Here is a 26946-nt window from a genome sequence, read left to right on the forward strand (position 1 = left end):
ATTATTGAACAACAACCATGTTCTCAATGAACCCAAAAAACTCATTAATATCAAAGCTGAATATTTTTGGAAGTAGTTTTTAGTTTGTTTTTAGTTTTAGCTATTTTAGGGGGATATCTGTGTGTGCAGGTGACTATTACTGTGCATAATTATTAGGCAACTTAACAAAAAACAAATATATACCCATTTAAATTATTTATTTTTACCAGTGAAACCAATATAACATCTCAACATTCACAAATATACATTTCTGACATTCAAAAACAAAACAAAAACAAATCAGTGACCTATATAGCCACCTTTCTTTGCAAGGACACTCAAAAGCCTGCCATCCATGGATTCTGTCAGTGTTTTGATCTGTTCACCATCAACATTGCGTTCAGCAGCAACCACAGCCTCCCAGACACTGTTCAGAGAGGTGTACTGTTTTCCCTCCTTGTAAATCTCACATTTGATGATGGACCACAGGTTCTCAATGGGGTTCAGATCAGGTGAACAAGGAGGCCATGTCATTAGATTTTCTTCTTTTATACCCTTTCTTGCCAGCCACGCTGTGGAGTACTTGGACGCGTGTGATGGAGCATTGTCCTGCATGAAAATCATGTTTTTCTTGAAGGATGCAGACTTCTTCCTGTACCACTGCTTGAAGAAGGTGTCTTCCAGAAACTGGCAGTAGGACTGGGAGTTGAGCTTGACTCCATCCTCAACCCGAAAAGGCCCCACAAGCTCATCTTTGATGATACCAGCCCAAACCAGTACTCCACCTCCACCTTGCTGGCGTCTGAGTCGGACTGGAGCTCTCTGCCCTTTACCAATCCAGCCACGGGCCCATCCATCTGGCCCATCAAGACTCACTCTCATTTCATCAGTCCATAAAACCTTAGAAAAATAAGTCTTGAGATATTTCTTGGCCCAGTCTTGACGTTTCAGCTTGTGTGTCTTGTTCAGTGGTGGTAGTCTTTCAGCCTTTCTTACCTTGGCCATGTCTCTGAGTATTGCACACCTTGTGCTTTTGGGCACTCCAGTGATGTTGCAGCTCTGAAATATGGCCAAACTGGTGGCAAGTGGCATCTTGGCAGCTGCACGCTTGACTTTTTTCAGTTCATGGGCAGTTATTTTGCGCCTTGGTTTTTCCACACGCTTCTTGCGACCCTGTTGACTATTTTGAATGAAACGCTTGATTGTTCGATGATCATGCTTCAAAAGCTTTGCAATTTTAAGAGTGCTGCATCCCTCTGCAAGATATCTCACTATTTTTGACTTTTCTGAGCCTGTCAAGTCCTTCTTTTGACCCATTTTGCCAAAGGAAAGGAAGTTGCCTAATAATTATGCACACCTAATATAGGGTGTTGACGTCATTAGACCACACCCCTTCTCATTACAGAGATGCACATCACCTAATATGCCTAATTGATAGTAGGCTTTCGAGCCTATACAGCTTGGAGTAAGACAACATGCATAAAGAGGATGATGCGGTCAAAATACTAATTTGTCTAATAATTCTGCACGCAGTGTATAGCCATTATACAGCTGTATATGTATATATATATATATATATATATATATATATATAAAATATACAGTACAGACCAAAAGTTTGGACACACCTTCTCATTCAAAGAGTTTTCTTTATTTTCATGACTATGAAAATTGTAGATTCACACTGAAGGCATCAAAACTATGAATTAACACATGTGGAATTATATACATAACAAACAAGTGTGAAACAACTGAAAATATGTCATATTCCAGGTTCTTCAAAGTAGCCACCTTTTGCTTTGATTACTGCTTTGCACACTCTTGGCATTCTCTTGATGAGCTTCAAGAGGTAGTCCCCTGAAATTGTTTTCCCTTCATAGGTGTGCCCTGTCAGGTTTAATAAGTGGGATTTCTTGCCTTATAAATGGGGTTGGGACCATCAGTGGCGTTAAGGAGAAGTCAGGTAGATACACAGCTGATAGTCCTACTGAATAGACTGTTAGAATTTGTATTATGGCAAGAAAAAAGCAGCTAAGTAAAGAAAAACGAGTGGCTATCATTACTTTAAGAAATGAAGATCAGTCAGTCAGCCGAAAAATTGGGAAAACTTTGAAAGTAAGGGCTATTTGACCATGAAGGAGAGTGATGGGGTGCTGCGCCAGATGACCTGGCCTCCACAGTCACCGGACCTGAACCCAATCGAGATGGTTTGGGGTGAGCTGGACAGCAGAGTGAAGGCAAAAGGGCCAACAAGTGCTAAGCATCTCTGGGAACTCCTTCAAGACTGTTGGAAGACCATTTCAGGGGACTACCTCTTGAAGCTAATCAAGAGAATGCCAAGAGTGTGCAAAGCAGTAATCAAAGCAAAAGGTGGCTACTTTGAAGAACCTAGAATATGACATATTTTCAGTTGTTTCACACTTGTTTGTTATGTATATAATTCCACATGTGTTAATTCATAGTTTTGATGCCTTCATAGTCATGAAAATAAAGAAAACTCTTTGAATGAGAAGGTGTGTCCAAACTTTTGGTCTGTACTGTGTGTATGTATGTATGTATGTATGTATGTATATATATATATATATATATGGTGAGGTAAAAAGAATCCAGAAAGCTGTGTTGTTTCATCAAAGCACAGTTTGCTGAGGCATTTTTGTTTAAGTTATTTTATAGGCTGGATTTTTATGGAATGGCATGTCTGTGTTGGTAATGGGTCCTGCCATTCCCTCCCTTCCAGTACAACACTATCCCCTAGCCTAAGGCAAACCCAGGTGTAGATGTTGGGCTAATTGCTGTAGGGATAAACACAGGGCTGAGCTTCATTTAGTGTCAGAGCCTGGAATCTGCATGACCTGTTGGCTGTGTTGGATTTGGAATACTTAGGTGAGGTAACCTGATGTATAGTTAGCGTCCAGATGAGCAAGGTGGCCTTCGATGTCCTGTGTTATTGGGAAAAAAGGTGTTTGGATTTTTACCCCCCAAATTCTGTGAGTCTGTCATTGATGACCCCACCCCGAGCACACAGATCCGTGATTATATATATCCAAAGGAACTCTGAAAAATGAAAGGTGGAATCTGATTGTTTGCTACAGGCAGTTTTGCTGTATATTAATTTTTTTAATTCTCCATCATAGAGTTATTACGCCAACACAATTCATTGTCATTTTAGAATGTCTAGAATAGTCTTGCAGTTAAAATTGTCGGTGAAAAAAGGAAACAATTGGATGACAAATTCTGCATTGCTACATCTCAATGATCTACCATAACAATGCCGGAGTGACAGGCTTCAATCTGTATGCCCAGCCTACATTGAAAGCAACATTTCCCAGCTATAATCTTTGTTCCTAGTGAATTACACTCTCATGCACACAGTATACTAGAAGAAAAAAAGAAAGCATTAGTGCATCCATTGTCAGGTATTATACCTAATTACCGTATGCATGTATATATGGGAAACATTTAGTAAGCACTAGAATCGGATTCCAGTTTTGACTCAGAACTACTAGGCATTCCCTGATTGTCGTCTGCTGTGGCAACCAAATCAGTGCTTTGTGAGCTGGAACTGGCCCTCGAGCGTCTGCCCATCAGCTTCTTGCACTGAATTCGAAGCTCCTTGTTCATGCAGAAGAGGATGATGGGATTGGTGAAGATAGGGAGATCAAATAAAAACTCAGTTGCCGTTTCCAAACAGATGTTTTTGTCTGCAATGATGGGCAGTATTCCTCCTGGAGAAGCAAAAATAAGAAAAGTCATCTTGTAGATCATGCTTAGTTATAGGAGTTTTGCTATCCTTAAAGGGGTTATCCCATGAATTTCAAACACTTTTTATTCAATCATTTGCTTATCAGGAGGACTTTCTTCCCTTTCTGTGGTGGGGCAGCAGCTCATCAAGTACCTGCATCTCCCAGTACGTGTTGCAATTAGCTCTTGTTAATCCCTGCATAGAAAATAGTCCTTCACATATAGCCTCAGAGATACATACTGCTTAGTGAGAGAGACACATACTGTGTAGAGAGATATATAGCTATTTATTTCGATGAATTCAGGAACAAATGAATGAAAGGGGTCTGGGCCACTTTAACTGTTTCTCTGAGATCAATACACCAGCACGGACGAGAAGTGAAGAGAGCAGGGAAGCTACTGAGCATGTTAGTCCACCACTGAATTCAGGAGAAGGTGAACAAAAAGAATAAACAGCAGAAGATGGACTAGACTTCTATGTGTCTGGACTGATTCTATAGAAATACAGTATATATGATACCAACCAGGGGTGTAGCTAAAGACTCATGGGCCCTGGTGGAAGTATTCAGCTCGGGCCCCCTTTCTCTCAGTGCTATGTGGCCAGGGGCAGGCAGGCACATAACCTTCGTGCTGCCAGAGGCAAAAATTGAAAAGGTACCTCCCCTCCTCATGCCAAATTCTTGACCTATCCCGTTCCCTCCAGCCAGAGGTGTAGCTTGACCAGCATGTACTTTCTATAATACTGGTGTCTTCTTATGCACCACAAGGCTCTTTTGGGCCCCTCAGGCTCCTGGGCCCGGTAGAGACTGCAGCCTCTGCACCCCCTATAGCTGCGCCCCTGATACCAACGCATTTCCCTATCAGTTGTTACTAGGTCCATCATGGGGTATGTGACTTTATATTTACTTGTGCTAAGTGCTATCTGGTTACTATTAAAAGTTATGTTTTAACAGGGATTATTTTGTAACTCATTAATCTTTATTCTTACAATTTCCCAAGATTGCAGAAGAGAAGATAATGCACATTCAGAAGATGCTAAGCGCAGTCAGTAATTATTTCATTGTAATAAAGGACATTGTCTCTTCACTTCTGTCATTGCTGGAGCCGCTGAATGATTCTTCTCCTTGTTGTTTCTCCAGATGTTAATTTTTTTTTAGCGTGGTGAATACTCATATATACATACAAGTGATTCATCCATCAGCTTCACAGTACTGGCAACAGAGGCTTTTACATTGCCCACAGGACTGCAGTTGCCCATAATGTATCCGTGTCGCAATAATCACTATATCTATTGGCGCCCCCAGAGGAAGGCATCGCCGAAACTGGCGTTGGAGTGTGCGGCTATCCTGAGGCGAATCTCCCTATTATAGGGATGTGATACTGATGTGTGACTTCATATGAGGAAACATTAGTTATGTATTTGCACATGCACTTTAACATTGTTACTATGTTTGGGACTTTGTGTTTATGCTCCTCTATATATAAATTCATATTATTTAGCCAGTTACATATCCAATTAGGGTTCCTTTGTGGGATTGTATTTGTATAGGTTCTCTGCTGTTTCCCCTCACATACCGTATGCATTTCCCTATTATGGATATGTGATATTTGTGTGTTACTAGCATTACCACATTGAGGCCAATATAGTCATGCATTCATATAATTTGGTGTATTACTCTATCAATTAAGGTTCCTCCTTAGGACACAGCATCTACATGATCCCTGTTATTTTCCTCATATATGTATCTTAACACAATCTCCTCAGGAGTAGTCCGCACTGTATATTTGGTGTATTATGTCTCTTTTTTTTTATCTATGGTAGATATGTATTTAATAAAGTATATATTTTTTGATTTGAAGCCTGTTTAGTCTCAGTTTGTCTTGTGTAGGTCTAATTATTGTACACTGAGGTGGTTTTTATTAGGGTCTTCTACAGGGTGGGCCATTTATATGGATACACCTTAATAAAATGGGAATGGTTGGTGATATTAACTTCCTGTTTGTGGCACATTAGTATATGTGAGGGGGGAAACTTTTCAAGATGGGTGGTGACCATGGCGGCCATTTTGAAGTTGGCCATTTTGAATCCAACTTTTGTTTTTTCAATAGGAAGAGGGTCATGTGACACATCAAACTTATTGGGAATTTCACAAGAAAAACAGTGGTGTGCTTTGTTTTAACGTAACTTTATTCTTTCATGAGTTATTTACAAGTTTCTGACCCCTTATAAAATGTGTTCAATGTGCTGCCCATTGTGTTGGATTAGCAATGCAACCCTGTTCTCCCACTCTTCACACACTGATAGCAACACCGCAGGAGAAATGCTAGCACAGGCTTCCAGTATCCGTAGTTTCAGGTGCTGCACATCTCGCATCTTCACAGCATAGACAATTGCCTTCAGATGACCCCAAAGATAAAAGTCTAAGGGGGTCAGATCGGGAAACCTTGAGGGCCATTCAACTGGCCCACGACAACCAATCCACTTTCCAGGAAACTGTTCATCTAGGAATGCTCGGACCTGACACCCATAATGTGGTGGTGCACCATCTTGCTGGAAAAACTTAGGGAACATGCCAGCTTCAGTGCATAAAGAGGGAAACACATCATCATATAGCAATTTCGCATATCCAGTGACCCCCTTAGACTTTTATCTTTGGGGTCATCTGAAGGCAATTGTCTATGCTGTGAAGATACGAGATGTGCAGCACCTGAAACTACGGATACTGGAAGCCTGTGCTAGCATTTCTCCTGCGGTGTTGCTATCAGTGTGTGAAGAGTGGGAGAAGAGGGTTGCATTGACAATCCAACACAATGGGCAGCACATTGAACACATTTTATAAGTGGTCAAACTTTTAAATAACTCATGAAAGAATAAAGTTACGTTAAAACCAAGCACACCATTGTTTTTCTTGTGAAATTCCCAATAAGTTTGATGTGTCACATGACCCTCTTCCTATTGAAAAAACAAAAGTTGGATTCAAAATGGCCGACTTCAAAATGGCCGCCATGGTCACCACCCATCTTGAAAAGTTTCCCCCCTCACATATACTAATGTGCCACAAACAGGAAGTTAATATCACCAACCATTCCCATTTTATTAAGGTGTATCCATATAAATGGCCCACCCTGTATAGTGCCCTGCATTATATCTGGACTAATATTTGATTTTAATGTTTTGTAACTTGTATATGTTAATCACTATATCTATGGTACCAAAGAGGTTGATATCTAATAACTGAAATGTTATTTAATCACTAGGGACATTAATCAGACATGTTTTAAAACATAATCATAATTATGCCATTATAACTGATACATATATTTGGTATGTACATTGTATATTCACTTTGTGGGATTAGAACATATACAATACATTCGGAAAGTTTTCAGACCATTATTTTTTTTTTTCACATTTTGTTATGTTGTCGCCTTTTGCCAAAAATAATTCAAGCTTATCTCCATCATTCTGCACTTAATACACCATAATGACAAAGTGAGAACAGAATTTTAGAAATTTTTGCTAATTTATTAAAAAGGAAAAACTAAAATTCTGCAGGAACATAAGTATTCAGAGTCAGTCAATTTGCAATGACACTTGAAATTTAGCTCCTTTATCTTCTCATCTTTGAGATGTTTCTACACCTTGACTGGAGTCCACCTGTGGTAAATTGAGTTGATTGGACATGATTTGGAAAGACACACCCCTGTCCATATAAGGTCTCACTGCTGAGAATGCATATCAGAGCAAAAACCAAACCATGAGGAGGAAATCAGTGCCTGTAAAGCTCAGAGGCAGGATTGTGTGGAGGCACAGATCTGGAGAAGGGTACAAAATATTTCTGCTCCACTGCAAATTCACAAGAGCACAGTGGCCTCCATAATTCTTAAATGAATGAAGTTTGGAACAACCAGGACTCTATCTTTAGCTGGCAACCCCAACAAATTAAGTAGTTAGGGGAGAAGGTCCTTTGTAAGAGAGGTGACAAACTACCCAATGGTCACTCTGGCTGAGGTCCAAAGTTCCTGTGTGCACATGGGAGAAACTTCCAGATGGTTAAACATCAATGCAGACCTCCACTAATCAGTTTTTTATGGCAGAGGGGCCAGAAAGAAGCATCTTCTCAACAAAAAACAAACAAAAAACAAACACATGAAATCCCAGCTGAAGTTTGCAAAAAAAAACAAAAAAAAAACACCTAAAGTACTCTCAGACTGTGAGAAACAAGATTATCTGGTCTTATAAAACCAACATTGAACTCTTTGGCCTCAATGTCTCCTTCATGTCTGGAGGAAAGCTGACACTTCTCATCATCTGCCCAATACCATCCCTACAGGGAAGCATGGTGTCGGCAGCATCAAGCAGGAGGGGTGTGTGGTTATCAGCATCTAGGACAGGGAGACTGATCAGGGCTGAGGGAAAGATGAATTGAGCAAAGTACAGAGTTTTTTGGTAATAATAATCTGATCCAGAGTGCACTGGACCTCAGACTGGGCCACAAAGGTTCACCTTACAACAAGACAATGTCTCTAAGCACACAACCAAGACAACATATGAGTGATTTAGGGACAACTCTGTGAATTTCCTTGAGTGGCCCAGCCAGTGCCCTGACTGGAACCCAATTAAATATCTCTAGGGAAATCTGAAAATGACTGTCCACCGATGCTGAGGCTATGGACACCTTTATGGGCAATTTTTCAAAATTATTGCATTCTACTCATTTTGTCCTAAAAATCATTTTTTTAAGTGGGTCATCTGATATAGCTTTTTTTGTGACCTTATACTCCACAATTTTTGGGTAAGCATTTAAAATGGCTACCATACTATATGTAGGACAGGTCAGCTTTGAGCTTGACTGTCAGGGCTCATACATGGTATTATGAATTTTTAATACAGCACCAATAGAAATATAAGGGTCAATACTGTACCTGATGCAGGAGATTGTGATCCTACAAGGGGGCATAATACAGCAGCAGAAGGAGAGAGACTGCGCCATATTATCTGAGCCTTTAATATGGCTACCCCTAGTATATGAAGGACATGTCTGCTTTGAGCTTGACTGTCAGGGCTCATATACATGGCAATATGAATCTGCAATACAGCAGCCACTTTCTAACTGGTTGCTAGAAATCGTACAGTCTGCATACTAGTATACAACACCCATATACACATGACAAGACTACTGTAAAATATGAACAATTTGAAAGGTAAAAAAAATGATGAGCTTGTTATAGCCTTAAAATGTTATGTCATATTTGTGGATATGAGTATATAAATACTTGAAGTAACATAATACAATAATAACATATCTGCAAATGCAATGTAGATAAATAGATAAAGGAGGCCACCGCGGCTTTATGTATTGATTTACCTCTGTGCTATCCTTCTACCTGGAAACGGAGGGATTTGCTAAGTGCTGTTAGGTGCAGCTCTGGTACAGTAAATCATTTAAAACATTATTAGTTTACCCTTTGAAGCCTCTTTTGGGGATTGCATCAAAAGCGCATCTTTCCTTAAAGGGGTTGTCTCATCATAGACAATGGGGGAATATCGCTAGGATATGCCCCCATTGTCTTATAGGTGCGGGTCCCACCACTGTGACCCGCACCTATATAGAGAACGGAGCCCCACAAGGTGGTGGCTGGAGGACTCCGGTCCGGCCACCACCAAGCCGGCTCCCCATAGAAGTGAATGGGAAAGTACCGCGTATGCGCGGCCCCCGCTCCTATTCATTTTTATGGGGCTGACGGAAATAGCCGAGCCAGCGCTCGGCAATTTTCGCCGGCCTCATAGAAAATGAATGGAGGGCGGCTGCGCGTGCGCAGTGTGCGCTCCTTCACTTGCGGGGCTCCGTTTTCAATATAGGTGCGAGTCCCAGCATATTGCTCCTGCCGCTCATCACTGATATCAATCTGTTCAGCTCCTCCTGCTCCATAACATGCTGCCTGCAGACTGGACTGCATTTTCATGGTTACAGGTTCCCTTTACATGACATCCATATGCTCCATACGCTTTGGTACATATGGACAGGTAGTTTTAATAGAAAACCCCTTTGACGTAATGCAAAACAATAAAGAAAATGACCATAATTGTATATCCCAACCCAATATCTAGTTTAGATCATAGGATAAAAGATAAAACTGTTGATTCTGGGGTATTAGTGCCAATGATGCTTTATATCAGATTTAATGATGTGGCTCATACAACAGAACGTATTCTTGCTACTGTACAAAGCAATCTTACAGTGACACATAAGGAGATTATAACAGCCGCTTTAACCGATTAAAGGGGTTGTCTCATCATGGACAATGGGGACATATCGCTAGGATATGCCCCCATTGTCTTATAGGTGCGGGTCTATATGGAGAACGGAGCCCCGCAAGTGAAGGAGCGCACACTGCGCATGCGCAGCCGCTCCCTCCATTCATTTTCTATGAGGCCGGCAAAAATAGCCGAGCGCTGGATCGGCTATTTCCGTTGGCCCCATAGAAATGAATGGGAGCGAGGGCCGCGCATACGCGATACGCGATACGCTCCCATTCACTTCTATGGGGAGCCGACTTGGTGGTGGCCGGACTGGAGTTCTCCAGCCACCACTTTGCGGGGCTCCGTTCTCTATATAGGTGCGGGTCACAGTGGTCGGACCCACACCTATAAGACAATGGGGGCATATCCTAGCGATATGACCCCATTGTCCATGATGAGACAACCCCTTTAATCGGTTAAAGAGGCTGTTATAATCTCCTTATGTGTCACTGTAAAATTGCTTTGTACAGTAGCAAGAATACCTTCTGTTGTATGAGCCACATCATTAAATCTGATATAAAGCATCATTGGCACTAATACCCCAGAATCAACAGTTTTATCTTTTATCCTATGATTTAAACTAGATATTGGGTTGGGATATACAATTATGGTCATTTTCTTTATTGTTTTGCATTACGTCAAAGGGGTTTTCTATTAGAACTACCTGTCCATATGTACCAAAGCGTAAAGGAAACCTGTAACCATGAAAATGCAGTCCAGTCTGCAGGCAGCATGTTATGGAGCAGGAGGAGCTGAACAGATTGATATCAGTGATGAGATGAGCGGCAGGGGCAATATTCGAATTCGTGATATTTCGCGAAAATTTGGGCAGATATTCGTCATATATTCGCAAATTCGAGAATTTGTGATCTCGTAATTATTTTCTTGATTGCAAAAATCGGCAATCGGGAAATTTGCGATAAAAATTTGCGATGCGAAAATTTGCATTCGACACTACTCCTAAAGTCAAAAATATTGCAGCCTTCTCATTGGCCCACAAGCAAGAAGCAGTGAGGGATCATGGGTACTGATGAAAAAAAATCTAGAATATTTGCGATTACTAAGATATAGCACTATATTCTAGATATTTGCGAATTCTCGAAGTGTCAATATTCGTAATAAAAATTAACGATTAGAATATTCGCGATCAACACTAAAATTGATATATAGTTTTGTGGGAAAAGATTCAGTATAACTTGTATTTCATTCATTTAATTTCCTCCTCATTCTGGGCTTTGAAGTCATGGAGGTGGTCCTATCAATGATTGACCGCTATCTCTGTATTCACAGTCACCAAACGTTTGTACCATCCTGAAGTCCAGAAATGACTTGGTCCTTAAGACATCTATATGCAATGAAGCCTGAACACTCATTGCCTTTATGTTATTTTTCTTCAGTTTTTCTTCAGTTTTAAATGAATTTCAGAGAATATACTATGGTCTTTTGGCAGTATTAGTTTAATGAAGTTTAATGATGACTTTTGTCCAGGGCAGTTTTCTTTTTCCAAGAAAATTTAATTAGGTGTGAACAAGGCTAAGCCTATTTCTGAAAGTCTGACTTTGAAACTCTGGACATTGAATCGCGTAACCACAAAAAAACAACCTTGAAAAAACAGTACATTAGAAATACAATGCAAATCTCATTAACATGACTGGGTAAAGCAGAGCAAATAAATGAAATATATTAAGAATCTGGCAGCAACATGCTTAGAATGAAGTGTGCTGGCATGCTTGATCATTGCTCTATTGAAATGAATGGATTGTTGTGCACGTTCATTCAGAAACCTACAAATCAAGAGTCATTTAGGACTTAAAGGGTCCAGCTATTTATGGTGTGGCAAGTTCTCTTTGTTAAGGGCATCACAGTAGTCATTCTATCTTCTGGACCCCTGTGCGCTAATTCATTTACATAACATTTAGAGTGTAATACTCATTAACCCCTTAAGGACCAGGCCAATTTTTGTCTTTGCGTTTTCCTTTTTTTTTCTTTCTACCTTCCAAAAACCACCACATTTGAAATTTTTCATTTACATAGACATGATTGCTTATGTTTTGCAGGACCAGTTGTATTTTTTAAAGACACCATTTAATTTACCATATCTTGTATTGGAAAATGGGGAAAATAATTATTTGTGGAGTGAAACTGAAAGAAATCCCCACAACTCCCCAAAGTTTTTTTGGGTTTTGATATTACTGCATTCACTGTATGCTAAAAATAACATGACATCCTTATTTTTGGGGTCAGTGCGATTACAGACATATCAAATTTGTATAGTTTGTATTATGTTTTACTTCTTTTAAAAAAAATAAAAAACTTTGGAAAAATAAAAATATTGTTTGCATTGCCACTTTCTGCAACCCATACCTTTTTTTAAACTTTCTTTTACACTGTAATTCTTTTCTTTTCCTTAGAGGACTGGAACATGCAATTCTCTGATTGCTTGTGCCGTAGACTGCAATAGAATGCTATTGCAGTCTATGGGATTCTGCCAGGCTGGCTGAGAAGCCATGCATTGGACACAGCTTTTAAGCCTTCACAAGGCCACAGGCTGTCATAGCAACCGATTGGAGCCCTGTGTTTTTGGCTCTATTGACAGTCGCATCTGAGGGGTTAAAATAACCGGGATCGGTTTCATTGCTGATTCAGGTAACTGCTGGAGGGTACCTGCTATATTATACAGCCAGCAAACACCATGTATGATGCGAACTCAGATTGTGAGCTCCCTCCATACAATTCCTTAATGCCAATAACGTACATGTACATGTTTATGCATTAAGGGGTTAAAGAAGCACAATATATAGAAAAATTGTAAGGTAACATTCTTGCCTGCGGGTGTGAGTTATCCACTTCTTTCTGATCCTCAGCATTGTCATGTGACTATGACTCTCCAACTGACACAGCGTCTTATGTGTGGACAGGAAGTCAGTTTTTCTACTCATTTCTGTGAGAATGACATTGAGACTATCACAGGAGTGAATAGAGAAACAGACTTCCTGTCCACACATTAGACGCTGTGTCAGTTGGAGAGTCAGTGTCAGTCACATGACAAAGCTGAGGACCAGAAGAGAGGGGATAACTCCAGTTACTAGTAAAAAAGATTTCCCGCCCCACAATTTACAGCATCTACCTTTCTAATAGGCCAGAGAGTAAAACGTTTTTTTTTGGGATTGTTTCTTTAATAAATAACATGACATCCTTATTTTTGGGGTCAGTGCGATTACAGACATATCAAATTTGTATAGTTTGTATTATGTTTTACTTCTTTTAAAAAAAATAAAAAACTTTGGAAAAATAAAAATATTGTTTGCATTGCCACTTTCTGCAACCCATACCTTTTTTTAAACTTTCTTTTACACTGTAATTCTTTTCTTTTCCTTAGAGGACTGGAACATGCAATTCTCTGATTGCTTGTGCCGTAGACTGCAATAGAATGCTATTGCAGTCTATGGGATTCTGCCAGGCTGGCTGAGAAGCCATGCATTGGACACAGCTTTTAAGCCTTCACAAGGCCACAGGCTGTCATAGCAACCGATTGGAGCCCTGTGTTTTTGGCTCTATTGACAGTCGCATCTGAGGGGTTAAAATAACCGGGATCGGTTTCATTGCTGATTCAGGTAACTGCTGGAGGGTACCTGCTATATTATACAGCCAGCAAACACCATGTATGATGCGAACTCAGATTGTGAGCTCCCTCCATACAATTCCTTAATGCCAATAACGTACATGTACATGTTTATGCATTAAGGGGTTAAAGAAGCACAATATATAGAAAAATTGTAAGGTAACATTCTTGCCTGCGGGTGTGAGTTATCCACTTCTTTCTGATCCTCAGCATTGTCATGTGACTATGACTCTCCAACTGACACAGCGTCTTATGTGTGGACAGGAAGTCAGTTTTTCTACTCATTTCTGTGAGAATGACATTGAGACTATCACAGGAGTGAATAGAGAAACAGACTTCCTGTCCACACATTAGACGCTGTGTCAGTTGGAGAGTCAGTGTCAGTCACATGACAAAGCTGAGGACCAGAAGAGAGGGGATAACTCCAGTTACTAGTAAAAAAGATTTCCCGCCCCACAATTTACAGCATTTACAGCATCTACCTTTCTAATAGGCCAGAGAGTAAAACGTTTTTTTTTTGGGATTGTTTCTTTAATATTTGTTTTTAGAGATATCGCTATTCAGTTTCTTTGTACTGATGTAAAAATATTATGATTTTAATTTCTCCCAAAAATGGCTATTTCTGAAGCATTTCTGTATTTTGTATAATTTGTATAATTTGTATCATCAAGCAGTCAAAACGTTGCTGTGTTGTCTGAATATAGTGTCTAGTGTAGTGTCTGAATAAACTATTGGAGGAGATTCAGAAATGTTTTCCCATTTATGCATTAAGAAAATCTCTTTCCGACTATCTGTAAAAAAGAGAGCTTTTAATGTGAATTGGAGGCTTTTTGCGTAATAGGGTTGTTCATTTTCAGAAGGCTTTAATGTGCTATCTTCTAGAGCCTTCCTACACGTTCAATAAATACATTTTTTACTCTGAAAACTGTTTGGCTATGTTTGCTGTACGAGATACAATAGTTTACTCAGAGAGGATTATGTTTTATTTTGTATTAACACAAACTGCTTTGACTGATTATATAAATATAAAGCTGGAAAACATTTCATAAAAGTTGTAAGAGGGCACATATGCCTAATCTGACTTCATTTGCAGTGAACATTGCCAAACTGCTTTATGCTCAGAGTAGTTTGGTTTTGTGCAGTTGATTCCATAGAAAGGATTATGTTTTATTTTGAATCGAGGCAAATGAACTACGTTATCTATTTATAAAGTGTAAGGGTGGAAAATATGTTTAAGGTAAATGAAAATATTAAATGTGTCGTATGAGGGTGCAAATACCTAATAAACTTCATTTTTCTCTCTAGGTAATATCTCAGTGCTGCATCTATCAGGATCACTGCAGAGTAGATTCTCTAAATGCAGGTAGCAATCCCTCAAAATCAACTTCTTGCAAGGATACAAATCACTGCCTGAAAGGATACTAAAAGAAAATAACAGAGTTTATTAGACTTATTGAATACTTGTGGGCAGGACCACCCTAATGTATCAAAGGATACCTTGATGTAGGTAAAACTGAATGTAGTCCATCAAGGCTGTAGAGAGTGTTGTCTCCTATAAACAACAACCTCAGACTTTGGACAGACAGTTTTGACAAGACTGTAGCTGATAATAGGTTCAAGAACTAAATATTGCCTATTATACTAGGTCAGCACAGTCAGAGAGGCATTAATAAGTCGCAAACTACTACCGCTAACTAGACTGTACTGTTAATTGCTCAACGCGTTTCTACAAAAATACTCTGTATCATCAGGAGCAAGCAGAGACCAAATAGATACAGGTTAGATAAGACATTGAGGTTATCTGCCTTTGATACATTAGGGTGGTCCTGCTCACAAGTTTTTGATAAGTTATTTAATAAACTCTTTGTTATTTTCTTTTAGTATCCTTTCAGGAAGTGATTTGATTTCTATTAGGCTACAAACATACATACATTCTCTAGTCAGTGGTCTTTTCTTGCAAGTGCCCAAAGTAGACAAATCCTTTAGGGTTAAAGTATACATCTAGTTATAAACAAGTTTTCAGAAATGAACAGTACAGTTGAATATAAGAAACTTTGTAATATATCTTATTTAACATTTATGCTTCCTCCTGGGCTTCTCAGGGTGCTTTCTCATGTTTTCCTTCTCTTAGCCTCTTCTCTCTATTAGCATTCTGTCTCCATCACCAGCCTCACAGACAAAACTCTACTGAAAGAGGAGGAATGAGATGGCCGCTAAAATGCTGACAGCTAGTAAGCGATTTATTACTTCACTTTGAACAGTGGTAGAGCCTTATCCTACTAAATATAGGCGAGCTAAGAAACTTCAGTTTGTGTGTCTCTCATCCAAGAGCCTCCCTCGACCCACCCTCTGTTCATAGACTTCAGCTTCATAAAAGAAGATAGAAGCCTTTTTCTTTAACAAGATATATTACAAAGTTTCTTATATTCACCTGTACTGTGGGCGGTGATCGGAACAAGGTGCCTGCTGAAATCATTGAGCAGGCACCTCGGCTAAATGCGCGGGGGGGGTCCCGTGACCCCCCCGTGTCGGCGATCGCCGCAAACCGCAGGTCAATTCAGACCTTCGGTTTGCGGCTTTTACCTGGTGCGCCGATGGTGCCATCGGGTCCTCATGGGGCCGATGGCATGGAAGGCAGCGTGAAGCCTTCCTGAGGCATCTGCGCTGCCTTCCGGTGAAGAGCCTGTGAGATTCAACCCCCGGGATCTCACAGGCCCCGGAAGCTGTATGAGTAATACACACAGTATTACTCATACAGCCAATGCATTCCAATACAGAAGTATTGGAATGCATTGTAAAGGATTAGACCCCCAAAAGTTCAAGTCCCAAAGTGGGAAAAAAATGAAGTGAAATAAAAGTTGAAAAAATAAAGTTTTCCCCCCAAAAAATTAAAAGTTTCAAGTAAAAATAAAGAAAAACGTCATTTTGCCCAAATAAAGTTAAAAAAAATCGGTAAAAAAATCGAAAAAAAAAGGTATACATATTAGGTATCTCCGCGTCCATATCGACCGGCTCTATAAACATATCACATGAACTAACCCCTCAGATGAACACCATAAAAAATAAAAACTGTGCTAAATAAACCATTTTTTTGTCACCTTACATCACAAAAAGTACAACAGCAAGCGATCAAAAAGGCGTTTGCCCACCAAAATAGTACCAATCTAACCGTCACCTCATTCCGCAAAAAATTAGCCCCTACCTGAGACAATCGCCCAAAAAATAAAAAAAACTATGGCTCAGAATATGGAGACACTAAAACATAATTTTTTTTGTTTTAAAAAAGCTGTTATTGTGTAAAACTTACATAAATAAAAAAAAGGACACATATTTGGTATCGCCGCGTTCGTATCGCCCGACTCTATAAAAATATCACATGACCTAACCCCTCAGATGAACACCATAAAAAATTTAAAATAAAAACTGTGCTAAATAAACAATTTTTTGTCACCTTACATCACAAAAAGTGTAATCGCAAGCGATCAAAAAAGTCACACACACCCCAAAATAGTGCCAAGAAAACCGTCATCTCATCCCGCAAAAATCATACCCTACCCAAGGTAATCGCCCAAAAACTGAAAAAATTATGGCTCTCAGACTATGGAAACACTAATACATGATTTTTTTTGCTTCAAAAATGAAATCATTGTGTAAAACTTACATAAATAAATAAAAAGTATACATATTAGGTATCACCGCATCCGTGACAACCTGGTCTATAAAAATATCACATGATCTAACCTGTCAGATGAATGTTGTATATAACAAAAAATAAAAACGGTGCCAAAACAGCTATTTCTTGTTATCTTGCCTCACAAAAAGTGTAATATAGAGCAACCAAAAATCATATGTACCCAAAACTAGTACCAACAATACTGCCACCCTATCCCGTAGTTTCTAAAATGCGGCCACTTTTTTGGAGTTTCTACTCTAGGGGTGCATCAGGGGGGCTTCAAATGGGACATGGTGTCAAAAAAAACAGTCCAGCAAAATCTGCCTTCCAAAAACCGTATGGTATTCCTTTCCTTCTGCGCCCTGCCGTGTGCCCGTACAGCTATTTACGACCACATATGGGGTGTTTCTGTAAACTACAGAACCAAGGCCATAAATAGTGAGTTTTGTTTGGCTGTTAACCCTTGCTTTGTTACTGGGAAAAATGGATTAAAATGGAAAATTTGCCCAAAAATTGAAATTCTGAAATTTCATCTGCATTTGCCAATAACTCTTGTGGAACACCTAAAGGGTTAACGACATTTGTAAAATCTGATTTGAATACCTTGAGGGGTGTAGTTTCTTAGATGGGGTCACTTTAATGGATTTTCTACTCTAGGGTTGCATCAGGGGGGCTTCAAATGGGAAATGGTGTAAAAAAAAACAGTACAGCAAAATCTGCCTTCCAAAAACCGTATGACATTCCTTTCTTTCTGCGCCCTGCCGTGTGCCCGTACAGTAGTTTACGACCACATATGGGGTGTTTCTGTAAACTACAGAATCGGGGCCATAAATATTGAGTTTTGTTTGGCTGTTAACTAGAGTTAAGCGAAAACCTGGATGTTCGGGTTCAAGAAGTTCGGCCGAACTTCCCGTAAATGTTCGGGTTCGGGATCCGAACCCGACCCGAACTTCGTCCAGAACCCCATTGAAGTCAATGGGGACCCGAACTTTTCGGCACTAAAAAGGCTGTAAAACAGCCCAGGAAAGAGCTAGAGGGCTGCAAAAGGCAGCAACATGTAGGTAAATCCCCTGCAAACAAATGTGGATAGGGAAATTAATTAAAATAAAAATAAAAAAAATAAAAATTAACCAATATCAATTGGACAGAGGTCCCATAGCAGAGAATCTGGCTTCACATCAGCAGAGAATCAGTCTCTTCATGCCATAGCAGAGAATCTGGCTTCATGTCAGCAGAGAATCAGTCTTCATGTCATAGCAGAGAATCAGGCTTCACGTCACCCACCACTGGAACAGGCCACTGTCACATATTTAGGCCCAGGCACCCAGGCAGAGGAGAGAGGTCCCGTAACAGAGAATCTGGCTTCATGTCAGCACAGAATCAGTCTTCATGTCATAGCAGAGAATCAGGCTTCACGTCACCCACCACTGGAACAGGCCACTGTCACATATTTAGGCCCCGGCACCCAGGCAGAGGAGAGAGGTCCCGTAACAGAGAATCTGGCTTCATGTCAGCACAGAATCAGTCTTCATGTCATAGCAGAGAATCAGGCTTCACGTCACCCACCACTGGAACAGGCCACTGTCACATATTTAGGCCCCGGCACCCAGGCAGAAGAGAGAGGTCCCGTAACAGAGAATCTGGCTTCATGTCAGCACAGAATCAGTCTTCATGTCATAGCAGAGAATCAGGCTTCACGTCACCCACCACTGGAACAGGCCACTGTCACATATTTAGGCCCAGGCACCCAGGCAGAGGAGGGAGGTCCCGTAACAGAGAATCTGGCTTCATGTCAGCACAGAATCAGTTTTCATGTTATAGCAGAGAATCAGGCTTCACGTCACCCACCACTGGAACAGGCCACTGTCACATATTTAGGCCGCGGCACCCAGACAGAGGAGAGAGGTCCCGTAACAGAGAATCTGGCTTCATGTCAGCAGAGAATCAGTCTTCATGTCATAGCAGAGAATCAGGCTTCACGTCACCCACCACTGGAACAGGTCACTGTCACATATTTAGGCCCCGACACCCAGGCAGAGGAGAAAGGTCCCGTAACAGAGAATCTGGCTTCATGTCAGCACAGAATCAGTCTTCATGTCATAGCAGAGAATCAGGCTTCACGTCACCCACCACTGGAACAGGCCACTGTCACATATTTAGGCCCAGGCACCCAGGCAGAGGAGAGAGGTCCCGTAACAGAGAATCTGGCTTCATGTCAGCACAGAATCAGTCTTCATGTTATAGCAGAGAATCAGGCTTCACGTCACCCACCACTGGAACAGGCCACTGTCACATATTTAGGCCCCGGCACCCAGACAGAGGAGAGAGGTCCTGTAACAGAGAATCTGGCTTCATGTCAGCAGAGAATCAGTCTTCATGTCATAGCAGAGAATCAGGCTTCACGTCACCCACCACTGGAACAGGCCACTGTCACATATTTAGCCCCCGGCACCCAGACAGAGGAGAGAGGTCCCGTAACAGAGAATCTGGCTTCATGTCAGCACAGAATCAGTCTTCATGTTATAGCAGAGAATCAGGCTTCACGTCACCCACCACTGGAACAGGCCACTGTCACATATTTAGGCCCAGGCACCCAGGCAGAGGAGAGAGGTCCCGTAACAGAGAATCTGGCTTCATGTCAGCACAGAATCAGTCTTCATGTCATAGCAGAGAATCAGGCTTCACGTCACCCACCACTGGAACAGGCCACTTTCACATATTTAGGCCCCGGCACCCAGACAGAGGAGAGGTTCATTCAACTTTGGGTTGCCCCGCAATATAATGGTAAAATGAAAATAAAAATAGGATTGAATGAGGAAGTGCCCTCGAGTACAATAATATATTGTTAAGGGGAGGTAGTAAATGTGTAATCTGCACAAGGGATGGACAGGTCCTGTGGGATCCATGCCTGGTTAATTTTTATGAACGTCAGCTTGTCCACATTTGCTGTAGACAGGCGGCTGCGTTTGTCTGTAATGACGCCCCCTGCCGTGCTGAATACACGTTCAGACAAAACGCTGGCCGCCGGGCAGGCCAGCACCTCCAAGGCATAAAAGGCTAGCTCTGGCCACGTGGACAATTTGGAGACCCAGAAGTTGAATGGGGCCGAACCATCAGTCAGTACGTGGAGGAGTGTGCACAGGTACTGTTCCACCATCTTATTGAAATGTTGCCTCCTGCTAACACGTTCCGTATCAGGTGGTGGTGCAGTTAGCTGTGGCGTGGTGACAAAACTTTTCCACATATCTGCCATGCTAACCCTGCCCTCAGAGGAGCTGGCCGTGACACAGCTGCGTTGGCGACCTCTTGCTCCTCCTCTGCCTTCGCCTTGGGCTTCCACTTGTTCCCCTGTGACATTTGGCAATGCTCTCAATAGCGCGTCTACCAACGTGCGCTTGTACTCGCGCATCTTACTATCACGCTCCAGTGCATGAAGTAAGGTGGGCACATTGTCTTTGTACCGTGGATCCAGCAGGGTGGCAACCCAGTAGTCCGCACACGTTAAAATGTGGGCAACTCTGCTGTCGTTGCGCAGGCACTGCAGCATGTAGTCGCTCATGTGTGCCAGACTGCCCAGAGGTAAGAACAAGCTGTCCTCTGTGGGAGGCGTATCGTCATCGTCCTGCGTTTCCCCCCAGCCACGCACCAGTGATGGGCCCGAGCTGCGTTGGGTGTTAGCCCGCTGTGAACCTGCTTCATCCTCATCCTCCTCCACCTCCTCCTCATCCTCGTCCTCCTCGTCCTCCAGTAGTGGGCCCTGTCTGGCCACATTTGTACCTGGCCTCTGCTTTTGCAAAAAAACTCCCTCTGAGTCACTTCGAAGAGACTGGCCTGAAAGTGCTAAAAATGACCCCTCTTCCTCCTCCTCCTCCTGGGCCACCTCCTCTTCCATCATCGCCCTAAGTGTTTTCTCAAGGAGACATAGAAGTGGTATTGTAACGCTGATAACAGCGTCATCGCCACTGGCCATGTTGGTGGAGTACTCGAAACAGCGCAACAGGGCACACAGGTCTCGCATGGAGGCCCAGTCATTGGTGGTGAAGTGGGGCTGATCCGCAGTGCGACTTACCCATGCGTGCTGCAGCTGAAACTCCACTATGGCCTGATGCTGCTCGCACAGTCTGTCCAGCATGTGCAAGGTGGAGTTCCACCTGGTGGGCAGGTCGCATATGAGGCGGTGAGCGGGAAGGCCGAAGTTATGCTGTAGCGCAGACAGGCGAACAGCGGCAGGGTGTGAACGCCGGAAGCGCGAACAGACGGCCCGCACTTTATGCAGCAGCTCTGACATGTCGGGGTAGTTGTGAATGAACTTCTGCACCACCAAATTCAGCACATGCGCCAGGCAAGGGATGTGCGTCAAACCGGCTAGTCCCAGAGCTGCAACGAGATTTCGCCCATTATCGCACACCACCAGGCCGGGCTTGAGGCTCACCGGCAGCAACCACTCGTCGGTCTGTTGTTCTATACCCCGCCACAACTCCTGTGCGGTGTGGGGCCTGTCCCCCAAACATATGAGTTTCAGAACGGCCTGCTGACGTTTACCCCGGGCTGTGATGAAGTTGGTGGTGAAGGTGTGTGGCTGTCTGGATGAGCAGGTGGAAGAAGAGGAGAAGGAAGCTGAGTAGGAGGAGGAGGAGACAGGAGGCAAAGAATGTTGCCCTGCGATCCTTGGCGGCGGAAGGACGTGCGCCAAACAGCTCTCCGCCTGGGGCCCAGCCGCCACTACATTTACCCAGTGTGCAGTTAGGGAGATATAGCGTCCCTGGCCATGCTTACTGGTCCACGTATCTGTGGTTAGGTGGACCTTGCCACAGATGGCGTTGCGCAGTGCACACTTGATTTTATCGGATACTTGGTTGTGCAGGGAAGGCACAGCTCTCTTGGAGAAGTAGTGCCGGCTGGGAACAACATACTGTGGGACAGCAAGCGACATGAGCTGTTTGAAGCTGTCTGTCTCTACCAGCCTAAATGACAGCATTTCATAGGCCAGTAGTTTAGAAATGCTGGCATTGAGGGCCAGGGATCGAGGGTGGCTAGGTGGGAATTTACGGTTTCTCTCAAATATTTGTGAGATGGAGAGCTGAACGCTGCCGTGTGACATGGTTGAGATGCTTGGTGACGCAGGTGGTGGTGTTGGTGGTACATCCCATGTTTGCTGGGCGGCAAGTGCCAACGTCCCTCCAGAGGCGGAGGAAGAGGCCGAGTCGGCGGCAGCAGCAGAAGAGGCCGAGGCAGCAGCAGTAGCAGAGGTAGCAGGGGGAGCCTGAGTGATTTCCTTGTTTTTAAGGTGTTTACTCCACTGCAGTTCATGCTTTGCATGCAGGTGCCTGGTCATGCAGGTTGTGCTAAGGTTCAGAACGTTAATGCCTCGCTCCAGGCTCTGATGGCACAGCGTGCAAACCACTCGGGTCTTGTTGTCAGCACATTGTTTGAAGAAGTGCCATGCAAGGGAATTCCTTGAAGCTGCCTTTGGGGTGCTCGGTCCCAGATGGCAGCTGTCAGTAGCAGGTGGAGTCTCTTGGCGGCGGGTGTTCTGATTTTGCCCACTGCTCCCTCTTTGTCTTGCTACGCTGTTGGCTCGGTCTCACCACTGCCTCTTCCTCCGAACTGTAAAAGTCTGTGGCACGACCTTCATTCCATGTGGGTTCTAGGACCTCATCGTCCCCTGCATCGTCTTCCACCCAGTCTTGATCCCTGACCTCCTGTTCAGTCTGCACACTGCAGAAAGACGCAGCAATTGGCACCTGTGTTTCGTCATCATCAGAGACGTTCTGAGGTGGTATTCCCATGTCCTCATCATCAGAAAACATAAGTGGTTGTGCGCTAGTGCATTCTATCTCTTCCACCCCTGGGGAAGGGCTAGGTGGATGCCCTTGGGAAACCCTGGCAGCAGAGTCTTCAAACAGCATAAGAGACTGCTGCATAACTTGAGGCTCAGACAGTTTCCCTGATATGCATGGGGGTGATGTGACAGACTGATGGGCTTGGTTTTCATGCGCGATCTGTGCGCTTTCTGCAGAAGACTGGGTGGGAGATAATGTGAACGTGCTGGATGCACTGTCGGCCACCCAATTGACTAATGCCTGTACCTGCTCAGGCCTTACCATCCTTAGAACGGCATTGGGCCCCACCAAATATCCCTGTAAATTCTGGCGGCTACTGGGACCTGAGGTAGTTGGTACACTAGGACGTGTGGCTGTGGCAGAACGGCCACGTCCTCTCCCAGCACCAGAGGGTCCACTAACACCACCACGACCATGTCCACGTCCGCGTCCCTTACTAGATGTTTTCCTCATTGTTACCGTTCACCACAATAAGAAAAATATTATTTGTGCCAATGTATTGAATTAAAATTCAGGCCTTTTTTTACAGACACCTAACACTGTCTGGCTATCTATTTAGGTACCGTATTACACTAATACAGGCACACCAGTAATGACAGATTTAGCTGAATATAAATGTGAGGCTTATTTTTTAGGCGCTGTGTGACAGGTATACGTTTAATCACAGAATTAGACTTGTATCTGCACTGTAGCGTGTGTGTTAAGTTTTTCAGAATGACCCTATCAGCACCTTGAATCTAATATACCCTTTTAGGGATAGATTTAAAGTAGGCCTGATATAGCAGAAACTACTAATTTTGAGAATTGCAAATTTGGGAATTGTTTTTCAACCCAGAACAAAAACTGTGCTTTTACGGTCACTAAAAATAACTTGACCAGCTAAAACAGTACTGATTTGGATGAATATAAATGTCAGACCTATTTTCTAGGCGCTGGGTGACAGGCTCAACTTGCCCCTGATGTAGTATATGGCCAAAAAATAACCACACTATTGATGGTTAAATGCACCTGGGTGACACAGGCTCAGCCTGCACCTGATGTAGTATATGGCCAAAAAATAACCACACTATTGATGGTTAAATGCACTTGATGAAAGCTTGAACCTGATGTAGGATATAGCAAAAAATAACCACACTATTGATGGTTAAATGCACTTGATGACAGCTTGACCCTGTTGTAGTATATAGCAAAAAATAACCACACTATTGATGGTTAAATGCACTTGGGTGACACAGGCTCAGCCTGCACCTGATGTAGTATATGGCCAAAAAATAACCACACTATTGATGGTTATATGCACTTGATGAAAGCTTGACCCTGATGTAGTATATAGCAAAAAATAACCACACTATTGATGGTTAAATGCACTTGGTGGTAGCTTGTGCTGGCGCACCACAAGCCACAAAATGGCCGCCGATCACCCCAGAAAAAAGTGACTGAAAAACGCTGTGGGCAGCCTAAAAACACTGAGCAATTGAATATCAGCACTTCAATGATCCACAGCTGTAGATCGATCACAGAATGAAGTCTTTTGGAGGAGTTAATCTGCCTAATCTCGCCCTAACGTCGTAGCTGCAACCTCTCCCTACGCTTGTATCAGCAGAGTGACGTGCAGCCCTACGTGACCCAAGCTTATATAGAGGCTGGGTCACATGTTGCACTGGCCAATCACAGCCATGCCAATAGTAGGCATGGCTGTGAAGGCCTCTTGGGGCAAGTAGTATGACGCTTGTTGATTGGCTGCCTTGCAGCCTTTCAAAAAGCGCCAAGAAAGCGCCGAACAACGAACCCAAACCCGGACTTTTACGGAAATGTTCGGGTTCGGGTCCGTGTCACGGACACCCCAAAATTTGGTACGAACCCGAACTATACAGTTTGAGTTCGCTCATCCCTACTGTTAACCCTTGCTTTGTAAAAGTTAAAAAAAATATTAAAATGGAAAATCTGCTAAAAATTTGAAATTTTGAAATTGTATCTCTATTTTCCATAAATTCTTGTGGAACACCTAAAGGGTTAACGACGTTTGTAAAATCTGATTTGAATACCTTGAGGGGTGTAGTTTCTTAGATGGGGTCACTTTAATGGATTTTCTACTCTAGGGGTGCATCAGGGGGGTTTCAAATGGGAAATGGTGTAAAAAAAAAACAGTCTAGCAAAATCTGCCTTCCAAAAACCGCATGGCATTCCTTTCCTTCTGCGCCCTGCCGTGTGCCCATACAGTAGTTTACGACCACATATGGGGTGTTTCTGTAAACTTCAGAATCAGGGCCATAAATGTTGAGTTTTGTTTGGCTATTAACCCTTGCTTTGTAAAAGTAAAAAATATAAAAATGGAAGATCTGCCAAAGTTAAATTTTGAAATTGTATCTCTATTTTCCATTAATTCTTGTGGAACACCTAAATGGTTAATAAAGCTTGTAAAATCAGTTTTGAATACCTTGAGGGGTGTAGTTTCTAGAATGGGGTCATTTTTGGGTGGTTTCTATTATGTAAGCCTCGCAAAGTGACTTCAGACCTGAACTGGTCCCTAAAAATTGTTTTTTTTTATATTTCTGAAAACTTTCAAGATTTGCTTCTAAACTTCTAAGCCTTGTAACATCCCCTAAAAATATAATATCATTCCCAAAATGATCCAAACATGAAGTAGACATATGGGGAATGTAAAGTAATAACTATTTTTGGAGGTATTACTATGTATTATAGAAGTAGAGAAATTGAAACTTGGAAATTTGCAATTTTTTACAAATTTTTGGTAAATTTGGTATTTTTTTTTATAAATAAAAAAGATTTTTTTTTACTTCATGTTTACTGTGTCATGAAGTAGAATATGTGACGAAAAAACAATCTCAGAATGGCCTGGATAAGTCAAAGCGTTTTAAAGTTATCAGCACTTAAAGTGACTCTGGTCAGATTTGCAAAAAATGGCCAAGTCCAGAAGGTGAAATTGGGCCGAGTCCTTAAGGGGTTAAGTATAATGTACCCTTATATTAATGTGCATATAATTAATTATTGTGAATTCTCCAAATATAATATGCTTCCAATGTGGGAGAACCACAGAAGCAAACTTACCAGGTATATGGGCAATGAAGGTTATAAGACAGATAGATGAAAACATTTTAGCCAGCTTTTTGTTTGTTGCCTGACTCCTTTTCATTAACTGGGCGCTCTTGAAGATGGTGAGTAATATGTGAAGGTAAAAATATGCAGTTAGAGGAAGTCCAAGCAGGATCTTAAAAAGCATTCTGATCTTCATGGTTTGGTCATTAATGATGGTGAAGCATGTTTCATATACAAAGTCATAATGAGAGTCCTTCCAGCCAAGAAGATGTTCTAGCAGTTCTTCACTCATAAGCACAAAACATGGAAAGAACAATTGGAAAAATGTGAATAATCTGTGCTCATCTATTTTATATCCAAATACTATTGCTATGTAGATGGAAAATGAAATACATGAGACATAATAGAAAGAAATGGTACTTGCTATTTGCTTGATATAGACCATTAGCTCACAGATGGTAGAACTAAAACGCCACTTCTCGTAAATCCTCCAGTCAATCATCAGGGGCCAAGAAAGTAAATTGATTATGTTGAAAGCTGTGCTGCCCACCACATAGGCCACAATGCTGGTTTTAATGCAATTCTTCCTGCTGTTTAGACACATGAAGACAGATATGAGGATCAGCAAGTTTATAGTCAGTCCGGGCGTTATTAGAACACTCCTGACAGAGGCACAAAACTGGAAATAAATTCTCACATTGCAATATAAGGTGTCGTTTTGATGCAT

General features: G+C 42.1%; 1 protein-coding gene across 1 annotated transcript; it reads right to left on the reverse strand.

The window, feature by feature from the left end:
* Positions 1-3438: 3438 nt before the first annotated feature.
* LOC120978082 (C-X-C chemokine receptor type 2-like) lies at positions 3439-26946 on the reverse strand. Its single transcript, XM_040406317.1, has 2 exons — positions 26232-26946; positions 3439-3704 (listed from the first exon to the last, which is right to left on the reverse strand). Exons 1-2 carry the CDS (start codon positions 26944-26946, stop codon positions 3439-3441), a joined length of 981 nt encoding a protein of 326 aa, XP_040262251.1.

The sequence above is a fragment of the Bufo bufo genome, chromosome 8, assembly GCF_905171765.1.
Source record: "Bufo bufo chromosome 8, aBufBuf1.1, whole genome shotgun sequence".
In the NCBI taxonomy this organism is placed as follows: Eukaryota; Metazoa; Chordata; class Amphibia; order Anura; family Bufonidae; genus Bufo; species Bufo bufo.

Excerpts from the sequence above, each read along its gene's own strand:
- LOC120978082 (XM_040406317.1), bottom strand. The coding sequence starts at position 26,946 with ATGCATCAAAACGACACCTTATATTGCAATGTGAGAATTTATTTCCAG. Across the intron at positions 3,705-26,231 it reads CTTCATTGCCCATATACCTG|GAGGAATACTGCCCATCATT; the intron begins GTAAGTTTGCTT and ends TTGCTTCTCCAG.